Below are 22,704 nucleotides of genomic sequence, written 5' to 3' on the forward strand. Positions count from 1 at the left end.
GTGCCAGGCCTTAAGGATTATAACTAAAACAACACATTAGCCATTATTGAAGTGCAAGTGAATATTTTTACAAAAGTTTGATACCTGTAACATTCAGTAGTGCACCTGCGCAACCAATTGTGATTTCAGCATTTCTTAATATTTCCCTCCGACACTCCTGCCTGATTTTCCCCCCACCCCTTGCTAACTCTCCACCATCATTTGGAAGGCTGATCCCAGAGGCCCGTCATCAGACTCTGACCTCACAGATGCCTCTTCCTCAGTGCTCCTTCAAGCGCCAGTGAGCTTGGCTGATCCTGCCTTCTCCTGCTGTGGACACAGGTCTATGCAGTGATCGCCAGAGTGTGACCCTTCCTACACTAGTGCTAATACCCACCAAGGTGTGTGTCTCTGGGCTGGTGGAGGGCGCAGGTGCCTGTTGTGATGCCTGTACAGTTGCGCTTTGATCATCAATGATGTCTTCGCTCTCCTCCGGGCTTGTGTTGGAGCTGAACAGGGCTCCCTGCAGCTTGGCCCTTGCTCCCTTCCTGGTGACACCTGTAAGGGAGAGAGTGAGTGACAGCATGAGCTACCTCCAACTTGGAGGCATCCTTGGCCCTCAGCTTTCTAAGCCACGCATGGATCCTTACTGGATTGAGGCTGAAAGCCAGCCTCCCCATCTCCAATGGCCCAGTCCTGCACCACCTCTGCCAGCTTGGCTGCTCGCTCCTCGAATTCTGTTACTTCCTTCAAGTGAAGTCAATCCCCTCCAGCCTTCTCCCTCTCTCTGCTGTTATGGCTTAACTTCTCCTGCATAAAGAGAACAGAGAAGATGGGGTTGAGAGAGATTGTATTTAGCATCCAATCACACATAGCAATTTCAAGTATCTTTCTCATGCTCCCAGTCTTAGAGATAACACATTGGATTGTGTGGCATGTGTTGATGCACTGCAGGTTGTCCAGAAGGGTTCTGGGCCAGCACCCTCCAGAGCGGTGAGCCCATCCACACACAAGGATAAGGTTCAGAGAGGTGTATCAGAGAGGCAGAGCTTGCTGGTGCCTCAATGCCTGAGCCCCTTCTCCCCCCTTGCCCTCCATCTTCCAGACTGCTTGTGAGCTCTCTGTGGAAGGATGAGGGAGGCACAGTGGCCTGTCCACCTGCAGAGTGGATGAACTGCAGCAGAGCTTTAATGCATGAATTTTTGGCGTTGCCACTGAGGCCCATGTCCCCTGTACCAATGGTTGTGGTTAGTGTGAGCAGCTGGGGGTTCACTTTACCCTGTTGTCACGGATGAGGTTGTTCAACCTCTTGTAGCATTGGAGGGCTGACCTGTGCTGGAGGCCTTGGGCACTGACTGTGGTGGAGGCTTGCTGCCATACAGGGTTGCTTGGCTTCCTCCTCCCTTCAGCTGGATAAAAAACGTCCCTCCTGGCTGCCATCTGGTCGAGGGGGACGCCCAGGGACGAGTCGCTAAACTTTGGCGCCAGTGGTCCCTGTCCCCTTGACATCTCAATTTGAATGGTTAGTAAGTTGCTCTCTGGGCGTCTTTTAATTATGGCACCCAGATGTGACGGCAGGGTGCATCCAACCTGCTGCGCTGCGCAATGCATTGGGAAACCCCCGATTGCATAATTAATGAGGCAGGGGTCACGCAATACCGCGGCAGGAAAGACTCCCCATCCCCGACCCGGGACATAATCCCAGATGAGAGAATTCTGCCCCAAGACTTGAGCATAAAAGTCTAGGCTGACCCTCCAATGCAATATTGAGGGTGTACTGTTGGAGGTGCCCACTTTCAGACAGGCCATTAAACAGAAACCCTGAATGCCCCCTCAGGTGGACCAATGTCACAATTTTGAAAATAGCAGGGGAGTTATCTCCAACGGCCTGGCAATATTTATTCTGCAATCAACATCAAAAAACAGACCATCTGATCATTATTGCATTGCTGGCTGTGGGAGCTTGCTGTATGCAAATTGGCCGTTGTTTCCTACATCAAAAGTACTTCATTGGCTGTGAAGTTCTTAATGTCTTTAGATCTCAGGACATCGCCATGTAAATGTGTCTTTCTTTCTCCATTCAACTATATCATGGGCAATCTGCAGCACAACTCCATTTATCTTCCTCTGCTCCACATCCCTTAGTGAACAAAAATCTGCTGATCTTAGTCTTGAAAGCTCCAATTGACCCTCTCATCCACATTTTTGGGGGATAGGATTCCATTTTTCTGCTAACCTTGGAATGGAAAATGTGCTTCTGGATCTTAATATTGTACAGGATAAAGGTGGTATTTAATACAGCATGCTCTGGACATGTTTCTAAAATTAATACCACATTTCAATTATTAAATACAATGGTTAATTGTGTAAATGTTTTATTGAATATGATTTAGTAAAAAATCAAGTAGCACAGAAATAACAGCATGACTATACTCTAGCAATAAATGGACTCAGTAGTCTATGTCAGTCAGTGCCTCTGAAAAAGGGGGCGGAAACCTCCCAGGGAAATTACTTTAAAACTGTTGTCAGATTTATGTCTGATCTGTTTCATTCAGTACTTTTTCTCTTGCTACTGGGCCAAGGACAATTTTATTTTTTCCTTTTTTTTAACTCAAATTTATCTTAATGGATTTTAAATAACTGCATTTATTCTACATGGCATTTTCATTTAATCTGACTCAAACATCACATCCTCTTGTTATAGTTGGTCACAGCTCAAGGATTCTAATCTTACACTCAGTAGGGTGTTTTGCTTGATTTGGGGCTTCAAATGTTTTTCTTTCCCTCCCCAAATATACTTAATTTCACATTTTGATATGAAATTGTAGATTGATACAGTGCAAAATGAGTCCATTTGACAATCCTGCCTGAGCTGACATGGGCGTCAGTTCATTACCTTTGTTGAGTTTGTAGAAGAAAAACAGACTTGTATTTGTATAGCAGCTTTCGGAACCACAGGATACCTCAAAGTGCTTTACAACCAACTACTTCTGAATTGTAGTCACTTCTGTAATATAGAACATGCTGCAGCCATTTTGTGCAGAGCAAGATGCCACAAACTCCCCTCCACCTCTTAGAAGTAGTGCCATGGAATATTTTACACCTGCCTGAGTGAAAAGATGGGATGGGGCCTAATTTTAATGAAAGATACTCAAAGCATTGCAACAAAGTGGAAGAACACAGCTTTGCATCAGTCATCTCACATTCCTTATTACCATTCAAAATGTCTTCGGTGAATACTGTTCCCCTCAATTTAATGATTGCAATGAAATGTTTAAGAAAAGGTCATCGTGTGGGGAGTGGAAAATCCACCTGTGCTTTTAAAGTTAAGAATTTTGTCTTGGTAGGCATATATAGTTTTTAGCTTGTTAGGTGTGAGGAGTTGACACAGGAGTCGGTAAGTGGTGTGTTCAAGTTCTACTCCCAAGAGACTTGAGCACATAATATCGCCTGACATTCTGTGTTGTATTGAAGATTTGTATTTCCCTAACATTCATTAATTCTATTGCTAGTGTACATGTTTTTTTTTTCTCATTGTTTCCCTTTCGGAGGTAGGTACTTTGGACACTTTTTAACTTCTGCCCTTAGTGCACTATGTTTATGTGACATCATGTTGCCCATCCTAATAAAGATGCAGACAGGACTGAAACAGATTGAAGGGGAGAAGCTGTAGTGTCAGAATGGAAGGGGTTGGTTAGACAATGGGAAAGTTGGAGGACAGATTCCAGGCCTGCAATGTAAGTTTAAATCTCCTAATAGCATATGGGATTTAAGCAGATGCAGATGCCATGTGTAGTTCGAATAGTTATATTAATATTTTTATTATATTCAAATTCTGTGGTATTTAGTACTCCGTAAATCTCCATAGCATTGCTTGTGGTGACTTAACTTAAGGGCATATACGGTTAGGCCATTCAGGGGTGATTGCAGGAAGCACTTCACAGAGCAGTTGAAATCAAATGTATTTCCTGCAAAAAGCTGTTGAGGCTGGGTGCCAATTGCAAATTTCAAAACTGAGATTGATGCATGTTTGTTAGGCAAAGATATTAAGTGTTAAGATTCAGATCAGCCATGATCTAATTGAATGGTGGAGTAGGCTTAAGGAGCTGAATGGCCTGCACCTGTTCATATGCTTGTGAGCTACCCCTCCTAACTACGCAGTTCTCAAAATGATTTTCCAGTTAAAACCTCATTCCTAATTTTGTTTTGTGTCTGGTTTTATCGTTTCTTCAATTGCATTACTCTCTATTCTCTTTTTATTTCAGATGAAACCAAGCTCAAACTTTGGAATATCACTATCAGTAAGAATGTACTGCAGCTGCCAAGCATCTTCCATCACCTCCCGCATCTGCTCGCCAGAGAAGACAGTTTTCAGCCGTCTGTCTACCTGGGACAAAGGAGAACTGGAGGTGAGAAAGAAACCAACTGACACAAAAATATCGAGCGGGTTTTAAAGATCACGGTTTTTAACATTTAATTCAAGCCCCATTGGTAATTAGACATGCAAAAAATAAAAGTACATTAGGCATTCAAACTTGCATTCAAAGCTCTGCCACCCGTATCCTAACTCACATCAAGGCCCATTCCCCTGTCGCCCCCTGTGGTTCACTGACCTACATTAGCTTCTGGGTCTAACAATGCCTCAATTATGAAATTTTCATCCTTGTTTTCAAGTACTTCAATGGCCTCAGCCCTCCCTATCTCTGTAACCTCCTTCAGCCCTACAACCTTCTGAGATCTCAATGTTTCTCGCATTCTTGTACATCTCAGAATTTAATCGCACCACATTGCTGGCTGAGTTTTCAGCTGTTCAGGCCCTCGGTCCTGGAATTTCAACCCTTTATAGACCTCTCTGCTTCTCTCTCCTCATTTAAAATCTACATTTTTAATCAAACATTTGGCCAACTGTCACAATATGTCCTTGTATGGCTCGGTGTTAAATTTTTTTTAGTAACGTTCCAGTGAAACTCCTTGAAGTTCTGCTACGATAAAGATGCTACATAAATGAAGCTGATGGCAGCAATAGCTATGCTCCTGAGTGTGCCTGTAAACTTTACACGTGTCTAAACCACAATCGGGATGATGAATCCATTATTTTCAAATGCTTCTATCAATTGCTACAGTGGGTTCCTTGGTCCCTTGCTTTGCTGCCCATTTTTTTAACCAAACTACATTTTTCACTAGCCTCAAATTTGTTTTTCTCCTAGCTTCCTCCTTCCAACAATAAAACAAAATCCTGTGAAGTGCATGAGTAATTGTGATTGTCCTTTGGTATAACAATAGTGATCATTCTTTTTTCCTGTAGTACAAGTAGCAAGGAATTCAAACCCACTTTCTTTTGAATAACTCGCATGTTTTTCCATTTTCTTTATCCTTTTGGTTGAGCTGTCTCATTTTAAAAAACTTGTTCATTCACGAGATGCAGGCATCACGGCCTAGGTCAGCATTTATTACCCATCCCTAATTGCCTTTGAGAAGGCGGTGGTGGGCCACCTCTTGCACCGCTGCAGTCTAGGGGGTGTAGGTACACCCACAGTGCTGTTAAGGAGTTCCATGATTTAGATCCAGCGACAGTGAAGGAACAGCAATATAGTTCCAAGTTAGGGTGGTGTGTGGCTTGGAGGGGAACTTGCAGGTGGTGGTGTCCCATGCATCTGCTGCCCATGTCCTCCTAGGTGGTAGAGGTGGTAGGTTTAATAGATGCTGTGGAAAGAGACTTTGCGAGTTGCTGCAGTGCATCTTCTAGATGGTGCACACATCGGTGGTGTTTAAGGTGGTGAATGTGGTGTCAGTTGAGCAGGTTGCTGTTTATTTGATGTATAAACTTTGCTTCGCATTATTAACAAAATCTTAATCCATTTCATGGGCGTTTCTTTTTTGGTCCACAGTTTCGATAGTGATGGGAGTTCCGACTGTCAAGAGGGAGGTGCACACTTACCTGATAGACACCTTGAATTCCCTCATTTATGAACTGACCCCAGAGGAAAAACAAGACTGTGTGATTGTTGTACTCATTGCAGAGGTGAGTGAAAATACACTTCTGGGTTTATGTTCCCATGAGTTGAGGGTTGACTTAATCGTGGTCTTCAAAATGATAGGAGGTTCACTGGGATGGATACAGAGAAACTGTTCTTTTTGGCCTGGGCAGTCGTTAAAATTATAGAGATTGATAGCTTTTTTTTAATTATCAAAGTAACATGAAACCAAGCCAGGTACCACATTGCTAAGAGTCCGTAGTCACATGTTAACTAGATGGAATAAGGATGGAAGATTTCCCTTCCCTAAAGGACATTAGTGAACCAGATGGGTTTTTACAATAATCTGGTAGTTTTATGGCCATCTTTCTATTCTAGCTGCCATGATGAGATTTGAACTGGTGTCTCTGGATTATTGGTTCAGGCTTCTAGATTACTAGTCCAGCAACATGACCACTATGTTACCATTAACTTGTCATTTATCTCATATATACAGTAGTATGTTGTTTAGCCCCTGGAACCCTGGAGACTTTGCACTCATGTACATAGGCAGAAATGACCTTGTACTTGTTGGATAAAGGCAGAGGCTCCTCCAACACCGCAGCTGGGTTCCCCTTACTCGCCTGACTTGCAGTCATACCTATCTATCCCTGACCCGCATATACAAGACCTACACCGCTACCAAACCTAAGGGGTGTGATTGCATCCTGGATCCAAGTGTCCAGGTGACTCTCGCTCTCCACAATATCCCATAATGTCAATAACTGAAACTCTAGCTCAACAACTCTTGAGCTGAAATTCTTAATGCACACGCTTATTGTCCGGGATCGCAGTGCTCTCCACAAATTCTCACGTGCTGCAGTTGTGGCGCACTAGAATATAGTATAAGAAATAGGAACAGGAGTAGACCATTCGGCCCCTCGAGCCTGCTCTACCATTCAAAAAGACCATGGCTGATCATCTTGTGTTTTGATTTCCACATTCCCATCTAACCCCGATAACCTTTGATTCCCTTGCCTAACAAGAATCTATCTACCTCTGCCTTAAAAATATTCAATGACCCTGCCTCCACCACCTTCTGAGGCAGAGAATTATAAAGTCGCACGACCCTCTGAGAGGAAAAATTTCTCCTCATCTCTGTCCTAAAAGGTCAACCTCTAATTTTAAAACAGTGCCCCTAGTTCTGTACTCACCCACAAGAGGAAACATCCTTTCGACTTCCACCTTGTCAAGGCCATTCAGGATCTTGTATACTTTAATCAAGTCACCCCTCACTCTTCTAAACTCCAGTGGAAATGAGCCCAGTCTGTCCAACCTTTCCTCATAAGACAACCCACTCATTCCAGGTATCAATCTAGTAAACCTCCTTTGAACTGCCTACAAAGCATTTACATCCTTCCTTAAACAAGGAGGCCAAAACCGCACACCACATTTGAGGTATGGTCTCACCGATGCCCTGTATAACTGAAGCGAAACATCCTTACTTTTATGTTCAATCCCCCTCATAATAAAGGATAGCATTCCATTAGCCTTCTTAATTACTTGCTGTACCTGCATACTAAGTTTTTGTGACTCATGTACTAGAATACCTAGATCCCTCTGTACCTCAGAATTATGCAGCCGTTCTCCATTTAAGTAATACTCTGCTTTTTTTTTGTTCTTCCTGCCAAAGGGAATAACTTCACATTTCCCCATATTAAACTCCATTTGCCAGATCTTTGCTCACTCACTCAACCTATCAATATCCACCTGCAGCTTTCTCATGTCCTCTTTACAACATACTTTCCTACCTATCTTTGTGTCATCTGCAAATTTAACTACCATGTCTTCACTCCCCTCATCTAAGTTATTGATGTAAATTGTAAGAAGTTAAGGCCCCAGCACAGACCCTTGTGGGACTACCTTCATTGCCATCCCTAATGTAACCGTATGTTATTCATTTCATTACTTAATTGAATTAAAATTAGGTGCTCTCTTGAACTGCTTTGGTTCCTGCTCTTTTGCTCTGCTTTACTCTGTTTTTTGTTTCTCAGCTCCTTCTATTTTATTCTTTGTCCAGTATTAATTTATTAAGAGTTAAGTATATGGAGATAATAAAAGTTCAGAATCCATTAATGTCAGTATCCTCTATTTAGTTAATTTTAATTTTACCCCCCTCGATCTTCCTTTATTCTTGTTCGATCTTCGAGGTGAAGATGACCATGCTCTCCCTTTGTGTGTCTGGTGGGTTCCGGTGGGTACGTTATTGACTGCTAAGGCTGATCTGTACCCGGAAGCTTCTGCTGCAAGTAGGACAGGATATTGCGGACAATTGAGTTTTGATGAGTTGCTGGCTCGGGATTTCCTCTCCTTGCGCTTTTCCTCTGCCTCTGATATGCGCATGCGTTCAAAGGAGGTCATACAGATTTTTTATTTGGGAACGCCAGGTGCAGCGATCCTGGGCGAGCTTCTCCCCCGATCTAATTAAATACTGAACATAATTATATGATAAATTATACAATGTATAAAGTATGATAAAGTTTACATTTAGTCAAATTGGCTTATTTTAATTTTTAAACTAATTAATAGATCTAGTTTGTTACAGATTAAAATAAATACTTACCTGTGGATCCACCCCTGCATGCCTCCTTTTGCTGTGATTTCACTATGTAATTTCCCCCCCTGTGCTGCTCACTGACTCACAGAGACCACTGCTGTGCTCCCAGCCTCAAACTTTTCACTCTTGTTTTTCACTGTTGTTTGTGGGAGTTTGCTTTTTGTATGTTGGCTGCTACATTTCCTATGCTATCATAAGTACTGTACTTCGTTGGCTGTAATGTACGTTGGGACGTCCCAAGGTCATGAAACACGCTATAGAAATACAAGTCTTTTTTCGTGACATTTCTTAAGAATTAAGAAAAGATTGCAAATACAAGTCAAAATGACAATTTGTTGCCTATAGCTGATCATTCAATTTATCTGTTTGTCCCCCCTGTCTCCTGCCTTCCCCCCACACCCCCTTCCGCAATCAGTACATTGAACTAGTCCTTGTATGATTCGGAGGTTTTTGTCTCCACTGCCCTTTGTGGATGCGAGTTGAGGACAGATTTGAAGCTTGTGTTCACATTGCTCAGTAGCTGTCATGGTTCAGTATGATAATTCTATTAAATCCTGAAATTGTTTTCTGCCTCAATGGTTCAACAGTATGTAAGGCTCTTCCACTTGTAGATTAAGTTAGCTGAGCAAATGAAGGGCTTTCACCTTGGCAGAGTTTTGAAGATTACCTGCAGTTACTGGATTAAATGTAATGTGTTATGACGTGGCAGATGATGAGTGCCACGCAGACCAAATCCACAAGGGAAACCTGGTCACGATATCACAACGGTTTTGCAATTTGAATTTATTACAAGATGATGTGTGCACTAAATTCAGAAGTAATGAGTCCAGCAAGACCTTTAGAGATTTTAAAAATTAAATTAGAATATTTATCAACAAAATAAAAGGTTTCAAACACATACATAAGACTACAAAGTATTTAGTACTATAACAACTCCTAAAATTTCTAATTAACCTAACTCCCAGTTACACACCGTCTTTAAGGCAACAGTCCAAAATCAATTTCAGATTTAAAACAAAACCAGCAAATTAACACAGTACCCACTTGACAGTGGAATTCCAAATGGCTTCCCTAACTTCAGTTACTTTGCTTGGTAGACTTATGCACAAATGGCTGGAGGCTTCATCAAGGCTATTTCTCACACTCGTCCTGTTGGGTCTTATATGGCCTTCTCCCACACAGCCTTTCATTCTCCTTTTATATATGTTTCTCTCTCTTTTAATATGTAAATTCTAATGTTTCACATATCTTTAATACTGTATCTTCCCCATAATATAAAAACTTTCATGTTGCCAATATTGTCAGTAACTTTTAGGGAAAAATAAACACACTCCTTAGCCTTGATAATCTGGCTAGATGTAAACAGACTAACATTCCTTTGAAATCTAAACAATCCCTTCATTTATCTAAAAAAAACATGCAAATCCCCTTCAAACTTTACATGCTAAAACAGCACCCATGTTTTCTCATTAGCATTTCTAGCACATTTCTACACCTAGCTTCTTTTAATAATTTAAAGCTTGCAGTCTACTTGACTCCAAATGTAATTAAATCACACAGACAGAGCCACCTGTACTTATCTCCATAAAACCTACTTCACAATAAACCAGAAAAAAATTATGAAAATTATTATACTTTTGTAACAAGTGTCATGCCAGACGGCCCTGCAAATTTTGATTGGAAAATATTAAACATGGGTCAGATTTCACAGGATAATTAATTTCACATAAATAAATACACAAAAAAGTCAACAAAATATTAACTACAATATAAATCATGAATATCATGCCAAAATCTCTACTAGCTCAAAGTACCCTTTGTAAGCACATCTTTGAGTGGAAGAAATGACTGCTTATGTTGAGAACCAGTTAGGGACCTTTAATCTTTAAATTGAAATCCAAGCACCCAGTGATTTAACCAATAGAACAATGCTACAAGACTTCCCAATTTTAAATAAAACACAAACTTTATTGTATATAGAACAAATTAAACAAAGCAAATATGACTAACTTAAATACTAACTTATACCCATTTACACTAGGTCCTTAGGTTTACTTCCTTCTTCCCCCAAGAATTCTCTCATATATTATGATACCTTAAAAGTTATTTACTTATATAGGGACCACCCAAAAGTTCCAGCTATTCTCAGAGGTAAGACTTTCATTTACTACCTTTTAACTGTGGATCTCTCTGTCCCTAGACCTGCTTGCCTTCTCACTACTTCTAAGCTAATTCTTTTGCCACAAGACTCTATGAGGACCACTGTAGATTTTCCACTAGCTGCAAGCTAGGAAATCTTCCAGCTTTTCCCTCATGTTATTATCCCAGACCAGACTCCCAAACCATCCTGGAAGAGACCCCCAACTTTTTGTTTACGTTATTTTTTAAAAAGTAGACAAAATTTGAAATCGGAGTTACTTACTAAGTGAATAAAGCCACAAGATTCCAGTTTTAAACAGACAGAAGTAGTTTTACTGTACAAAATCAATATAGCATACAGCCAATACTCTAAGATAACCTACTGGAATTAATATGAGGTAACACCCCAATTCTTACAGCATGAAGGATCCCATAGAGTCACCAGACAAGTCTAGTAACTGTGAACTCCAATTAACAGCAGCAAATGCAACAACAATAAATGCTTTGCAAGACAGTGAACTTTTGAAGTTGTGTTTATAGATGTGTGTGAACTTTAAGGGCTGTCACTCTCACCTCAGAGGCTAGGAATCCTGCAGCGAGTAACTCTCCTCATGACTCCTCAAAGCCTGTCCACCACCTGCACGGCACAAGTCAGGAGTGTGATGGAATACTTTCCACTTGCCTGGATGAGTGCAGCTCCAGCAACACTCAAGAAGCTTGACACCATCCAGGACAAAGCAACCTGCTTGATTGGTGCCCCATCCACAAACATTCACTCCCTCCACCACCGATGCACTGTGACAGCACTGTGTACCATCTACAAGATGCACTGCAGTAACTCGCCAAACCTCCTTAGACAGCACTTTCCAAACCCAAGACCACTACCACCTAGAAGGTCAAGGGCAGCAGACACATGGAAAGGCCACTGCCTGGAAGTTCCCCTCCAAGCTACTCAGCACCCTGACTTAGAAATACATCACCGTTCCTTCATTGTCACTAGGTCAAAACCCTGGAATCCCTCCCTAACAGCACTGTGGGTGTTACTACGCCACATGGACTACAGCTCACCACCACCTTCTCAAGGGCAATTAGGGATGGGCAATAAATGCTGGCCTAGCCAGTGATACCAACATCCCATAAATTAATTTAAAAAGATGCTTAAATTGTTCAAATCAGGTTTTTCCCCAGTCCTCTAAAGCTAAACTTTAATTCCTAAAATCACAAGTTATATTCTAAAACATATAAATTATGAACTAAGTATTCCTGTCATTTGTTGGAAAACATTGCCTGCTGGTTTTCCGTCTCACATTTTGCCTTCAGTATTACTCTAATGTTCTTAGTTGTAAGGTAAATTTAGGGAGTATAAGCTGCATGAGGCCTGAATTTTAGCCTGGACATGAGTCCTGTGTTGGAATGGACAAGGAGTGCTGCTGTGAGGTCGAAAAACCCGTATGAATGATGCTTCTAATTGTCCTGCAGAATGTAACTGCGAGGACTCCTTTTAAGTGGGGATTCAGCCAATCATCAAGCTGTTGGGTGGGAGTCCCACTAAAAGAAGCCCTACAGTCAAATTCTGCAGAATAATTGGGAAACCCCATTTCTCCAAAACCTATGAAAACAGGTAGGTGTATAGGGTGAGTGTAAGAGATTGTTATGATCAAATTCTGACTTGATGTCAAGAACTGTCACTTCACTCTCGCCTCACCTATTTTGCAAATATGGTGATGTACTAGATTCCTATGAACCAATCAAAAATATAAATACATTTGATTTTAAGATCCCAATCCCATTAGAAAGGAAACCAATTGTATAGATGTATTTAAGGGGAGGTACAAGAAGCATATGAGGGAGAATGGAATAGATGATTGTGCTAATATATTTAGATGAGGAAAGTTGGGATGAAGCTCAAGTGGAACATGCCAACGCCAACATAAATTGGTTGGGCCAAATGGTCTGTTTCTTATGCCATGTACCCTTGTAACCCTTTGCAATTCTGTTAGCAGGGAGCACCACCACCTGCAATTCACCTCCAAGTCATGCCATCCTGAATTGGATTTATATCACAGTAACTTCACTGTCACTGGGTTAAAAATCCTAGAACTCCCTCCCTAGCAGCACTGTGGGCTGCAGAGGCTAAAGAAGGTGGCTCATCATTAGCTTGTCAAGGGGAATTAAGGATGGGTAATAAAAGCTCACATCCCACGAAGAAATATTTTTAAAAGTTGAAGTATAGTGAATCAATGACAACCAGCTTGTTCAGGTTACAGGAAACACCTGTTTTTAAGTAATTTATATTAGTACATTAAACTGATTTAAGCTTCCTTACTAATGAAAAGCGACTAGGCAAATGGTGCCATATAAATGCAAGTTCTTGATGTACTGATGTGATACGAAGACTGACCTTGCACAATGTTTGAACGGACCATTGTTATGATTGTCTTTGAGACTGATAACTTATAAAGAGAGAGATGAATTTTACAGTAAGATTTCACGTTTTAAGACTTTTACTGTAACAAATAAATTTAAATCAAAATCAACATCGACTAAGCATTACTTAATATAACGTATTAATTGCCTACAACAGAAACCATGTTTATACATTACACCACACTCTCAGCAGATATGAAGCCTTCTGATAAAGTCCCAAATTCCTCCTGGCGATTCAACAGGCTCTGTTCTTGCTGCCCTAAAAGGGTGAATCTTCCAGTGTTCATTTAAAAGTCCCTTTATTCAATCCTGCTAAGTATAATCGAATTGACTTCCAACAGCAAGTCACCCTCTGGCAACTCCTGGATCTTTAAATCTCCACTCTTTATCACAGTTACCATGTCCCTTCATTGGACATCACTTTGTACCCATATGCAAATCATTTATATAAATAGAAAAGAGATCTCAGCATGTCCTGACAGTCTAGGAAAAAGACATTTACTTTACCTGAACTTTTTGCTTTCTGTCCCTTAGCCATTGTTCTACCTATGTGGCTACATTCCCCCACTGAAGATCTGTTCCCAAGGCATTGGCTTTAAGGCACTTTGGGGTAAAATTTTGTCTTGGGGGTAGTGCAAAATGGATGCTAGTGGATGAGAAATTCCATTCTACAGCCTGTGATTTTCTTCTACCATTAAAGTCAGTGGAATAGAAAATGGTGTGAAGTGTCAGATAGATTGCCAGCCGTTTAGTACTGCTGCCCAAAACTGATTTATACCAATCTTTGTTACCAGCAAATGAGGAAAAAGAATACACAAATAACACTATTTTCAACAATGGTATTTTCAACAGTAACAACAGCTCATTTGAATTCAAATTAGAGTCTTTACTAAACAATTGAAAGGGACATGGCGGGGGATAAAGACACTGGTAAATGCCGCTTTTGTTATATAAAGGCTATGCTTTAATTGGTGCTTTTTGTTAGTTACTGTCATTCGCTTCAAGTTCACACACATCTATAAACACAACTACAGGGTTACAATAATTAGCCGAAGCGTTGGGTTGCTGCCAGCATTAAGCTCCTATAGTCGGCCTTTCATATGGTTTAACATTACTTTGCACAGAGGCATCTGGGCAGTCCATACCATTGGAACAGTACTACTCAGCAGGATGGTGTGGGGGCCAGGAGAGGATTAAAGAATGAGCGTTGACTGAAGTAGTTGCAAAAGAAAAGCTTTGCTTCTAAAGTTCACTGTCTTGCAAAACATTTATTGTTGTTGCACTTGCTGCTGTTATTTGGGGTTCACAGTTACTAGAACTTGTCTGGTGACTATATAGGAATGTGTGTGTATGTGTGAAACATATGTTATATGAAGATCCTTCATGCTGTAAGAATTGGGGTGTTAAGCAAAGCAGTGTTACCAGGGAGCAATCTTGGACCCTTTCCCCAATACTAAATTCTAAGGGTTGCCAGTATATTGGACAGGTCACTGGGTGCAGGACTACTTTGTAGGGGTCCCTGGACCTAGAAGAGTGTTTCAGGAGATTTCGGCAAGGAGGTTTAGGGGACCTAGGATCAGGGAGCAGTGGGGACACAGTATTTGAGTTTGTAAGCATTGGAAAGAAATTGTTAGGGCTGAAAATGTGGAGAGGAGTCTGAGGAGGGACCTTGGATCCAGCAGAACTTGGAAACATTGCAAGGGCAAAATCTGGCAATATTAGGGTATTGTGGGGTGGTGGTTTTTGGAGGGGAAGAGGGTTTTGCTGCCTGTGGGGGAAGGAGCTGGGAGGAACATCATAGGAGAAATGCGACCTTAGTAGCTGATGACCTGAAAAGGAGCTATCCCCCCTGTTCAGCCTACTGCCCTTATATGCCCTCAATTTCCCCTCCCTCTCCATGGCCACCTTCCTGATTAGTTCCTGTCTTTGATTCCTTGCTTTTAAAGCATTTAATAAAGGAAGCTGCTGCATCTGCATTCCTAACACACACAGTCCCCTGATTCTCCATCTATTTAAATAACGGACTGTGTGTAAATTTCCCAATTTATAAGGACATACGCCAGCAGGTTACAAATGCAAATGTACTCTTTAAGATGCATAATTAACTTGTTTGCTGACTTGTAGCTTCTTTAATCAAAAATATTTCCATGAACAAAAGTTAGCTCAATGGTCAAGGTTCATTTGTTTACATGGCTTACAATTTTTAAATATAAAATAAATCCCTTGAGCCACAAAACATGACTGAATTTTCTAAGAAGTAAATCAGTGACTTTAAAAGAAATCCACCCTCCATTAAACAATCTCTTTATTGATGGTTAGAAAATGAAATGAAGTTACCAAGATTACAGTTTTGCTTGTCACGAGGGTGTCTATCTGAGGATTTCAGAACAGAATTTGTTAGATATTTAAATGTCATAATTTGCCTGGTGTTTGAAAGTCTTCTGAGGGGTGAAAAAGCAAAGAAATTCTCAAAATCCACACAGGACCCTCCCAGGGCCACCACCTCCGCTCCCCAACCCACCCTCACTCACCTTTGGTCTGGGGTCCACCGATGATCCTGGACCTCTGGTGTGCGCATGGCTGCCACTTGCACCCGCTGCTGCTGGCAGTAAGAGGAGTTGCCAGCCCTCCAGATTAGCTCACGGAGGTGGAACTTCGGCTGCCAGGAGCCTCAACAGCAGGGAAGGTGCCTGAAGGGCACCTGACTCCCCTGGGCTTCCCCCATGCAACTGAGGGGTGGGTGGGGCGGGGGGGGGAACCCACTGGTTCTCTGACCAGTGGGCAAGGCTCTGTTGGCCCAACTGAATTTTGGCCTTTGGTTTTTTTTCATGCTCTTTTCTTAGCGATATTTCATCCTTTTGTGACTTTTTTCTACTTAGTTTCTCAGTGACAGTATGCTGTTTTTTTTTAGCAGTGGAAAAAATTAATTAATTTGTAAAGAGCTGTACTTTTTTTTTTGCTTGTTTGTTTTCTTTCTTTTCCAATCCTCTGAAGATGTTAAGTGTTACTTGGGTGGTGGGGAGTGGATGCAGAGTGCAGGGGTATGATTCCATTGGCACCACTAATCCCAGTGTACCTTGGATTGTATTCACTTCTGTTTAAAAGGTCTCATCATTCTGACAAAGATGTTATTTAAAATGATAGAGATTTGTGGTTGATCTGTGCTTCAATTGCATATTCCTTGATACCCTTACCTTAAAATTTTAAGACACAGATGGATTTTTCTAATTGACCCCCATCATCCACTGTCTCTGACAGTGTTCCAGACTTCCAGTGTGGAAAAAGTGCTTCCTGATTTCAATACTAACTGGTTTGAGTCTAAAGTCATAACAGGTTAGTATTAGTGATTACCCACAAACCTGACCAACACTATGCCAATGAAACTATTTTATGATGACTTAGTGCATTCACTCTGGAGTCATCCCAATCGAGACTATGGATGGAATTTTCCACTCCCGCCAGCAGCGGGAATCATGGCGGACAAGGGCACTAAATTTAGCGTGATAATAAAAGTCAGTTTCCTGCTGGCGGGAAATTAGTTTGGAATTTTGTTCCGCTTAATTGGATGGCAGGTTAAAGGTGAGTTGAATTTCCCGCTGATCTATTTTGGGAGCCACATTTGCATCTCATGAATGCTCATTAACGGGCCAACTTGCTGGAATTATATTCCCCTCCAAATTAAGTGCCCTGTCAGCGGATAATTGGGATGGTCTATTTCTGACTGTCATAGAGGCCTACAGTACAGCACAGAAAAAGGCCCTTTGGCCCATCGAGTCTGCGCCGGTCAAACAAGTACCTAACTGTTCTAATCCCATTTTCCAGCACTAGGCCCATAGCCTTGTATGCCATGGCATCGCAAGGGCACATCCAAACACTTCTTAAATGTTATGAGGGTATCTGTCTCTACCACTTTCAGGCAGTGAGTTCCAGATTCCCACCACCCTCTGGGTGAAAAAATTCTTCCTCACATCTCCTCTAAACCTCCTGCCCCTTACAAATCTATGCTCCCTGGTTATTGATCCCTCCACCAAGGGGAAAAGTTCCTTCCTGTCTACCCTATCTATGCCTCTCATAATTTTATACACCTCAATCATGCCCCCCTTCGATCTCCTCTGCTCCAGGGAAAATAACCCCAGTCTATCCCATCTCTCCTCATAACTAAAACTCTCCAGCCCGGGCAACATCCTGGGAAATCTCCTCTGCACTCTCTCCAGTGCAATCACATCCTTCCTATAATGCAGATTCCAGAACTGCACGCAATACTCTAGCTTTGGCCTAACCAGCGTTTTATACAGTTCCAGCATAACCTCCCTGCTCTTATATTCTATAAGAATATAAAGGCTAATAAAGGCAAGTATCCCATATGTCTTAACCACCTTATCTACCTGTCCCACTACCATAAGGGACCAGTGGACATGCACACCAAGGTCCCTCTGATCCTTGGTACTTCCCAGGGTCCTACCATTCGTCGTGCATTCCTGTGCCTTGTTTGTCCTGCCCAAGTGCGTCACCTCACACTTATCCGGATTAAATTCCATTTGCCACTGATCAGTCCGTCTATATCCTCCTATAATCTAAGGCTATCCTCCTCACCATTTACCACCCTGCCCACCAATTTTTGTGTCATCCACGTACGTATTGAACAACCCTCCTACATTCAAGTCTAAATCATTTATATACCACAAACAGCAAGGGACCCAACACCAATCCCTGTGGAACCTCACTGGACACGGGCATCCAGCCACAAAAACACCCCTTGACCGTCACCCTCTGCTTCCTGTCATTCAGCCAATTCTGGATCCAAATTGCCTTGGATCCCATGGGCTCTTACCTTCGTTATCAGTTTCCCATGCAGGACCTTATCAAAAGCCTTGCTGAAGTCCAAGTAGACTATGTCAAATGCATTGCCTTCATCTACACACCTGGTCACCTCTTTGAAAAATTCAATCAAATTGATCAGACATGACAGTCCCTTAACAAAACCATGCTGATTGTCCTTGATTAATCCCTGCCTCTCCAGAAGTATATAAGTGGAGCACACCTGGTGAGCTTCATTTCACCAACTACTTGGTCTAAAGATGCTGCTTTCACCTACCTTTAAGAGCGCTGCTGTGAGATTTCAGGTGCCTGTATCACAAGTCTGTGCCAAGGCTGGGCACGAGAGGCATACCAGTGGGGAGGGAGAGACTGACGCAGGCTTGGAGAGGGGGAATGTGGAATATGGGAGAGGAGGATGGAGACCGAGGCAGAACTGGGGGACATGGTTGTGGAATGCAGGAGGGAAGAGGAAGACTGAGGCAGGGCTGGGGTGGCATGTGGAACACTGGAGAGAAGGGGGGAGATGGAGGCAGGACTGGGGAGTTGGAATGTGGAACACTGGAGGGTGGAGACAGAGGCAGGGCTGGTCAGGGTGGGGGGGAATGTGGAACATAAGGGGAGGAGGGAAACCAAGGCAGAACTGGTATGGCGGTAGGGGAGACCAAGGCAGGACTAGGGGGTGGCCCGGGAACAGAGTGGGGTTGTGAAAGACTGTCCTGGGTCAACTGTTATAAGACTGTCCAAAGAAGAGGCAGAGACTGTGTTGGGGCTGAGGCCATGCTGTTGGGGCATAGTGAAGAGACTGTCCTGGGGCTGAGGCCATGCTGTCGGGGGCATATTGAAAAGGCTGTCCTGGGGCTGAGGCCATGCTGTCGGGGGCATATTGAAGAGGCTGTCCTGGCTTGTGTGGACCACGTTAAAGGGCTCTACATTGCATGCATGTCTTGGCCCGGTCCTCATTGGGGGAAGGCTTCACTGAGCAATGGCAGTTGTGCACAGTATGATGTGCAGGGTGTGGTCAGTCACCTAAGGAATTTGGGCCTGGGGATTAGAGCCATGGTACTGTGAGGCAGATGGCACAGTCCCATCAGGGGAGGCATCTGTTTCCTGTAAATCGGTAGCTGAACAGCCAGGAGGGGGTATTGGATGGTCTTATTATGGGGGGAAGGGGTGGGGGTGGTGGCCCTGAAAAGTCAGGATGCATGAGGCCTTGAGAAGGGGAGGGGTCAAGTCGACAAAGGGCATGGGGACCCAACATTAATGGGTTCAAGGCAGAGAACCGGAATCTCCACATGGATAATGATGGGGGTCAAGAGTAACAGAGGGAGTCTGGATTGTAGTGGGAGGAAGGGGAATTAGGAGGCAGTGAGTATGGAAGAGGATGGGAGGAATTTGGTGGGAAATGGGAGAAGGTCAGCAGCCCTGATTTCAATCTCACCTAATAATGATGCAGTTTGAAAAACTGGCTAGGAAATAATCAATCAGGGAGGGGGTCTCAGGGTATGTGGGAGGAGTTCACAGCAATTCATGGCAGGTTCAACGGGCATCCTATAACTGTCCTGCTCAAACCAAGGAGTTGTGGCTCATTGGAGTGCTGGACTTGAGGGTCTCGTGCACAATGAATGAGCTTGGGTCCTTTACTAGTGGTGAGCATTCTGGCAGGCATCCATTAGGTGCTGCAGTGCATATGGGTCTTAGTTGACATCAGATCCTTACAGAGACATGTCAGAATGGATGTAGAGTCAAAAAAAAATCAAGAGCCACATCTGCTGCATTGAGGCAGAATGGATCCTACAAGCATCCATGTTCCCAGTGCACTGGTAATGGCATTCAAGGCACCATGCATGCAGCCATGATATAAGTGCAAGGATTGGGTATCGATAGTTATTGTCAAGGCCACGAGAGTACAGCCAACACGAGGCTTACTAATGATCCTAGGACCTTTTGACCCTAAGAAACACGCCCATAAATGCGCATTCATGTCTGGGTGGAAAGCTCAGCCACGTGTCGTCCTCCAGGATGATATCAGCCGGCGAGGGAACCTCCTGCTCCCATCCCAGGGAAAGAGGACCTTCCACCTTCCTTGGATGACCTCGAGGAGAATCCCCAGGGAGGCCTTGCTGAGCCATGGAGCCGAGAGTTTTGTATATTTGGGCTCCATGCTGAAGCAGAAGTCCACACCACACCTGGCCTTGTTAAGGCAAAATTAATGAGCTGAAAAGTCGGGTAAATAAATCCGACCCGTCACAGAGTTTCCCGCCCACCATCACACTTGGGTCAGAATTTTCCATTCTGAAGACTAATTCTATGAGACTCTTTCCATGTTGGTACATACAGCTTGAGATTGGCAAAGAATCACTTGGACCCACACAGTTATGTATCACCTATAAAAGCTCAACTTAACCTTCCACAGCATGTTACAGCCAATGAAGTACTTTTTGAAGCATAGTACTGTTGTAATATAGGAAATGCAGCAGCCAATTTGCGCACAGCAAGTTCTCACAGATGATAATGTGATAATGACCAGATGATCTTTTTTTTATGATCTTATCTGAGGGGCATACATTGGCCAGAACACCAGAGAGAACTTATCTGCTCTTCATTAAAATAGTGCCACAGGATCTTTTACATTCACCTGAGAAAGGTTTAACACCCCATATAAAAGATGGCACCCCAGACAGTGTAACACTCCCTCCATACTGCACTGGAAGTTCCAACTTAGAATTTTATGCTCAAGTCTCCAGATTGGGACTTGTAACTGGCAACCTTCTGACTCAGGTGAAAGTGCTACTAGCTGATCCATGGCAGATGGAATAGAGGCACCTAGTCTTCCTTTTCAGAACAGTTTTCTGGAATCTCTCTTGGCCTTTGGGTGCTGTCAGTGCCACCTGGGTTATTTCCATCATCATAGCATGTGGTGGGGGGCCCTTTGGGCTCTGGTCCAGTCTCCCCAAGGTCTTTGAGGGTTATAAATTAAACTCGTTTAGAAATACCTTACAACTGTTCATGGATGGGATTCCCAGTTCTACATGATGAAACCCACTCTGCAGCATAAGTAGATTGTAGGAACGTAGCCTGCTCAACCAATTAGATTATCATGGTTGATCTGTATCTTAAGGGATATTGAGGCAGGTAGATACAATTAAGACCCTTATTCAACAAATATATATCAATCCCTATTATAAAATTTTAATTGACCCAACCTCAAGTTTTTTAGGAAAGAATATTCCAGATTTCCATCACCTATTGTGGGATATCATTCCTGAGCAGCCTAGCCCTAGTTTTAAAATTGTCTTATTCTGGACTCCCCAACCAGAGGAACTAGCTTCTCTGTGTCTATGTTATCAAATCTTTTAATCATTTTAAGCATGTCTCTGTATCTACCTTATCAAATCCTTTAATCATCCTAAGCACGTCAATTAGATCGCCGTTTAATCTTTTATGCTCAAGGGAATACAAGATTAGTCTATGTAGTCTGTCCATTTCGAAATATAGGAACAGGAGTAGGCCTCTTAGCCTCTTGAGTCTATTCTGTTAGTTAATGAGGTCATGGTTGATCTGATTCATAAACCCCCCTTATGCCCCATAATAACCTTTAGATTTTATTAGCCAAATTTATTAACAGTCTTAGATTTGAAATTAAAATTGATCTAGTATCAATTGCTGTTTGCAGAAGAGTTCCAAACTTCCACCACTCTTTGCATGAAGAAATATTTCCTAATTTCACTCTTGTATATGTTGGCCAGGACCCTGCAGGTACTCCAATGGTTTTCTTTGAAATTGTGCCAGGGATCTTTTGCATTCACCCAGTAGGGAGGCCTTGATTTGACATCTTATCTAAAAGGCAGCACCTTCAACAGTATAGCACTGCCTCAATAACTACACTGGGGGTGTCGACCTAGATTTTGTGCTCAGGCCTCTGGATAGAGACTTGTGCCTTCAGCCTCTGACTCCGGCAAGAATACTACCCACTGAGCCACATCTGACATATAAATGTTTGCCACTTGTGGCCTTTGTGTGAACAGAAAGCTAATGTTAGAAATGGGCTTTGAACTTACACCTCTAGAAAGGGGCCAGAATTCATCCATCTTTGATAATATAAGGATCAGCAGTATTTGAGTCTGCCACCTGAAACCACTCGATCATCCTGACAACTCCACTAGCCCCAGTATCTTTCTGGAGCATTTGCACTGCACTCCCTCCAACTAATATATGTGTCCTGAGATGTGGCACCCAGAACTGAGCACAGGGCTCCAGATGAGGTCTGACTAGAGCTTCATATAATTACCAGCATCAGGTTACGTTGAGTAATAATTCCAAGTGAATTCTATGATCTGAGTGGGTAAAATAATGGATAAGATGTGGAAGAATTTTCAACACATTTATCTTAAACGGTATTTTTTGCTATTGTTTCAGTCACAGTGTTGCTTTTTAAGTGATTTCACCTTTTATAATAGGTTTGGTTCACTTTCTCACCATCTCTGCTTCCGAGTTCTCGCTAAACAAAAGGACAATTTGAGAAACCGAAACAACATTAGTAGTCCACGGTTAATCGGAGTTTGCTGGTACAGACAATTAATGTGCGACAGTAAATTCTGCCTTCCTGCTTTTGTCGATGCGGGAGGCTGATTGCCAGTGCTGAAATGTAACTCAGTGGTGGGCAGCTGACACAGACAACTGTAAATCTGTGCAGGAGCTTTCTCTCGATGTGAGTTTTATGTTTCCAAGTGTTAGTGAAGCTGCAGTAATTTGAATGTCGATGAGAATAAT

At 42.6% G+C, this 22,704-nt stretch overlaps 1 protein-coding gene across 1 annotated transcript in view; it reads left to right on the forward strand.

Annotated features, from left to right (window-relative positions):
• mgat4b (alpha-1,3-mannosyl-glycoprotein 4-beta-N-acetylglucosaminyltransferase B) overlaps window positions 1–22,704 on the forward strand; it is a 191,907-nt gene that overhangs the window by 59,497 nt on the left and 109,706 nt on the right. Inside the window, exons 3-4 of the mRNA XM_078549762.1 lie at window positions 4,245–4,388; window positions 5,868–6,001. Of these exons, the coding sequence (XP_078405888.1) occupies window positions 4,245–4,388; window positions 5,868–6,001 (278 nt within the window). The remainder of the gene's footprint in view (window positions 1–4,244; window positions 4,389–5,867; window positions 6,002–22,704) is intronic.

Source organism: Cetorhinus maximus, chromosome 10 (assembly GCF_964194155.1).
Source record: "Cetorhinus maximus chromosome 10, sCetMax3.hap1.1, whole genome shotgun sequence".
Classification (NCBI taxonomy): Eukaryota; Metazoa; Chordata; class Chondrichthyes; order Lamniformes; family Cetorhinidae; genus Cetorhinus; species Cetorhinus maximus.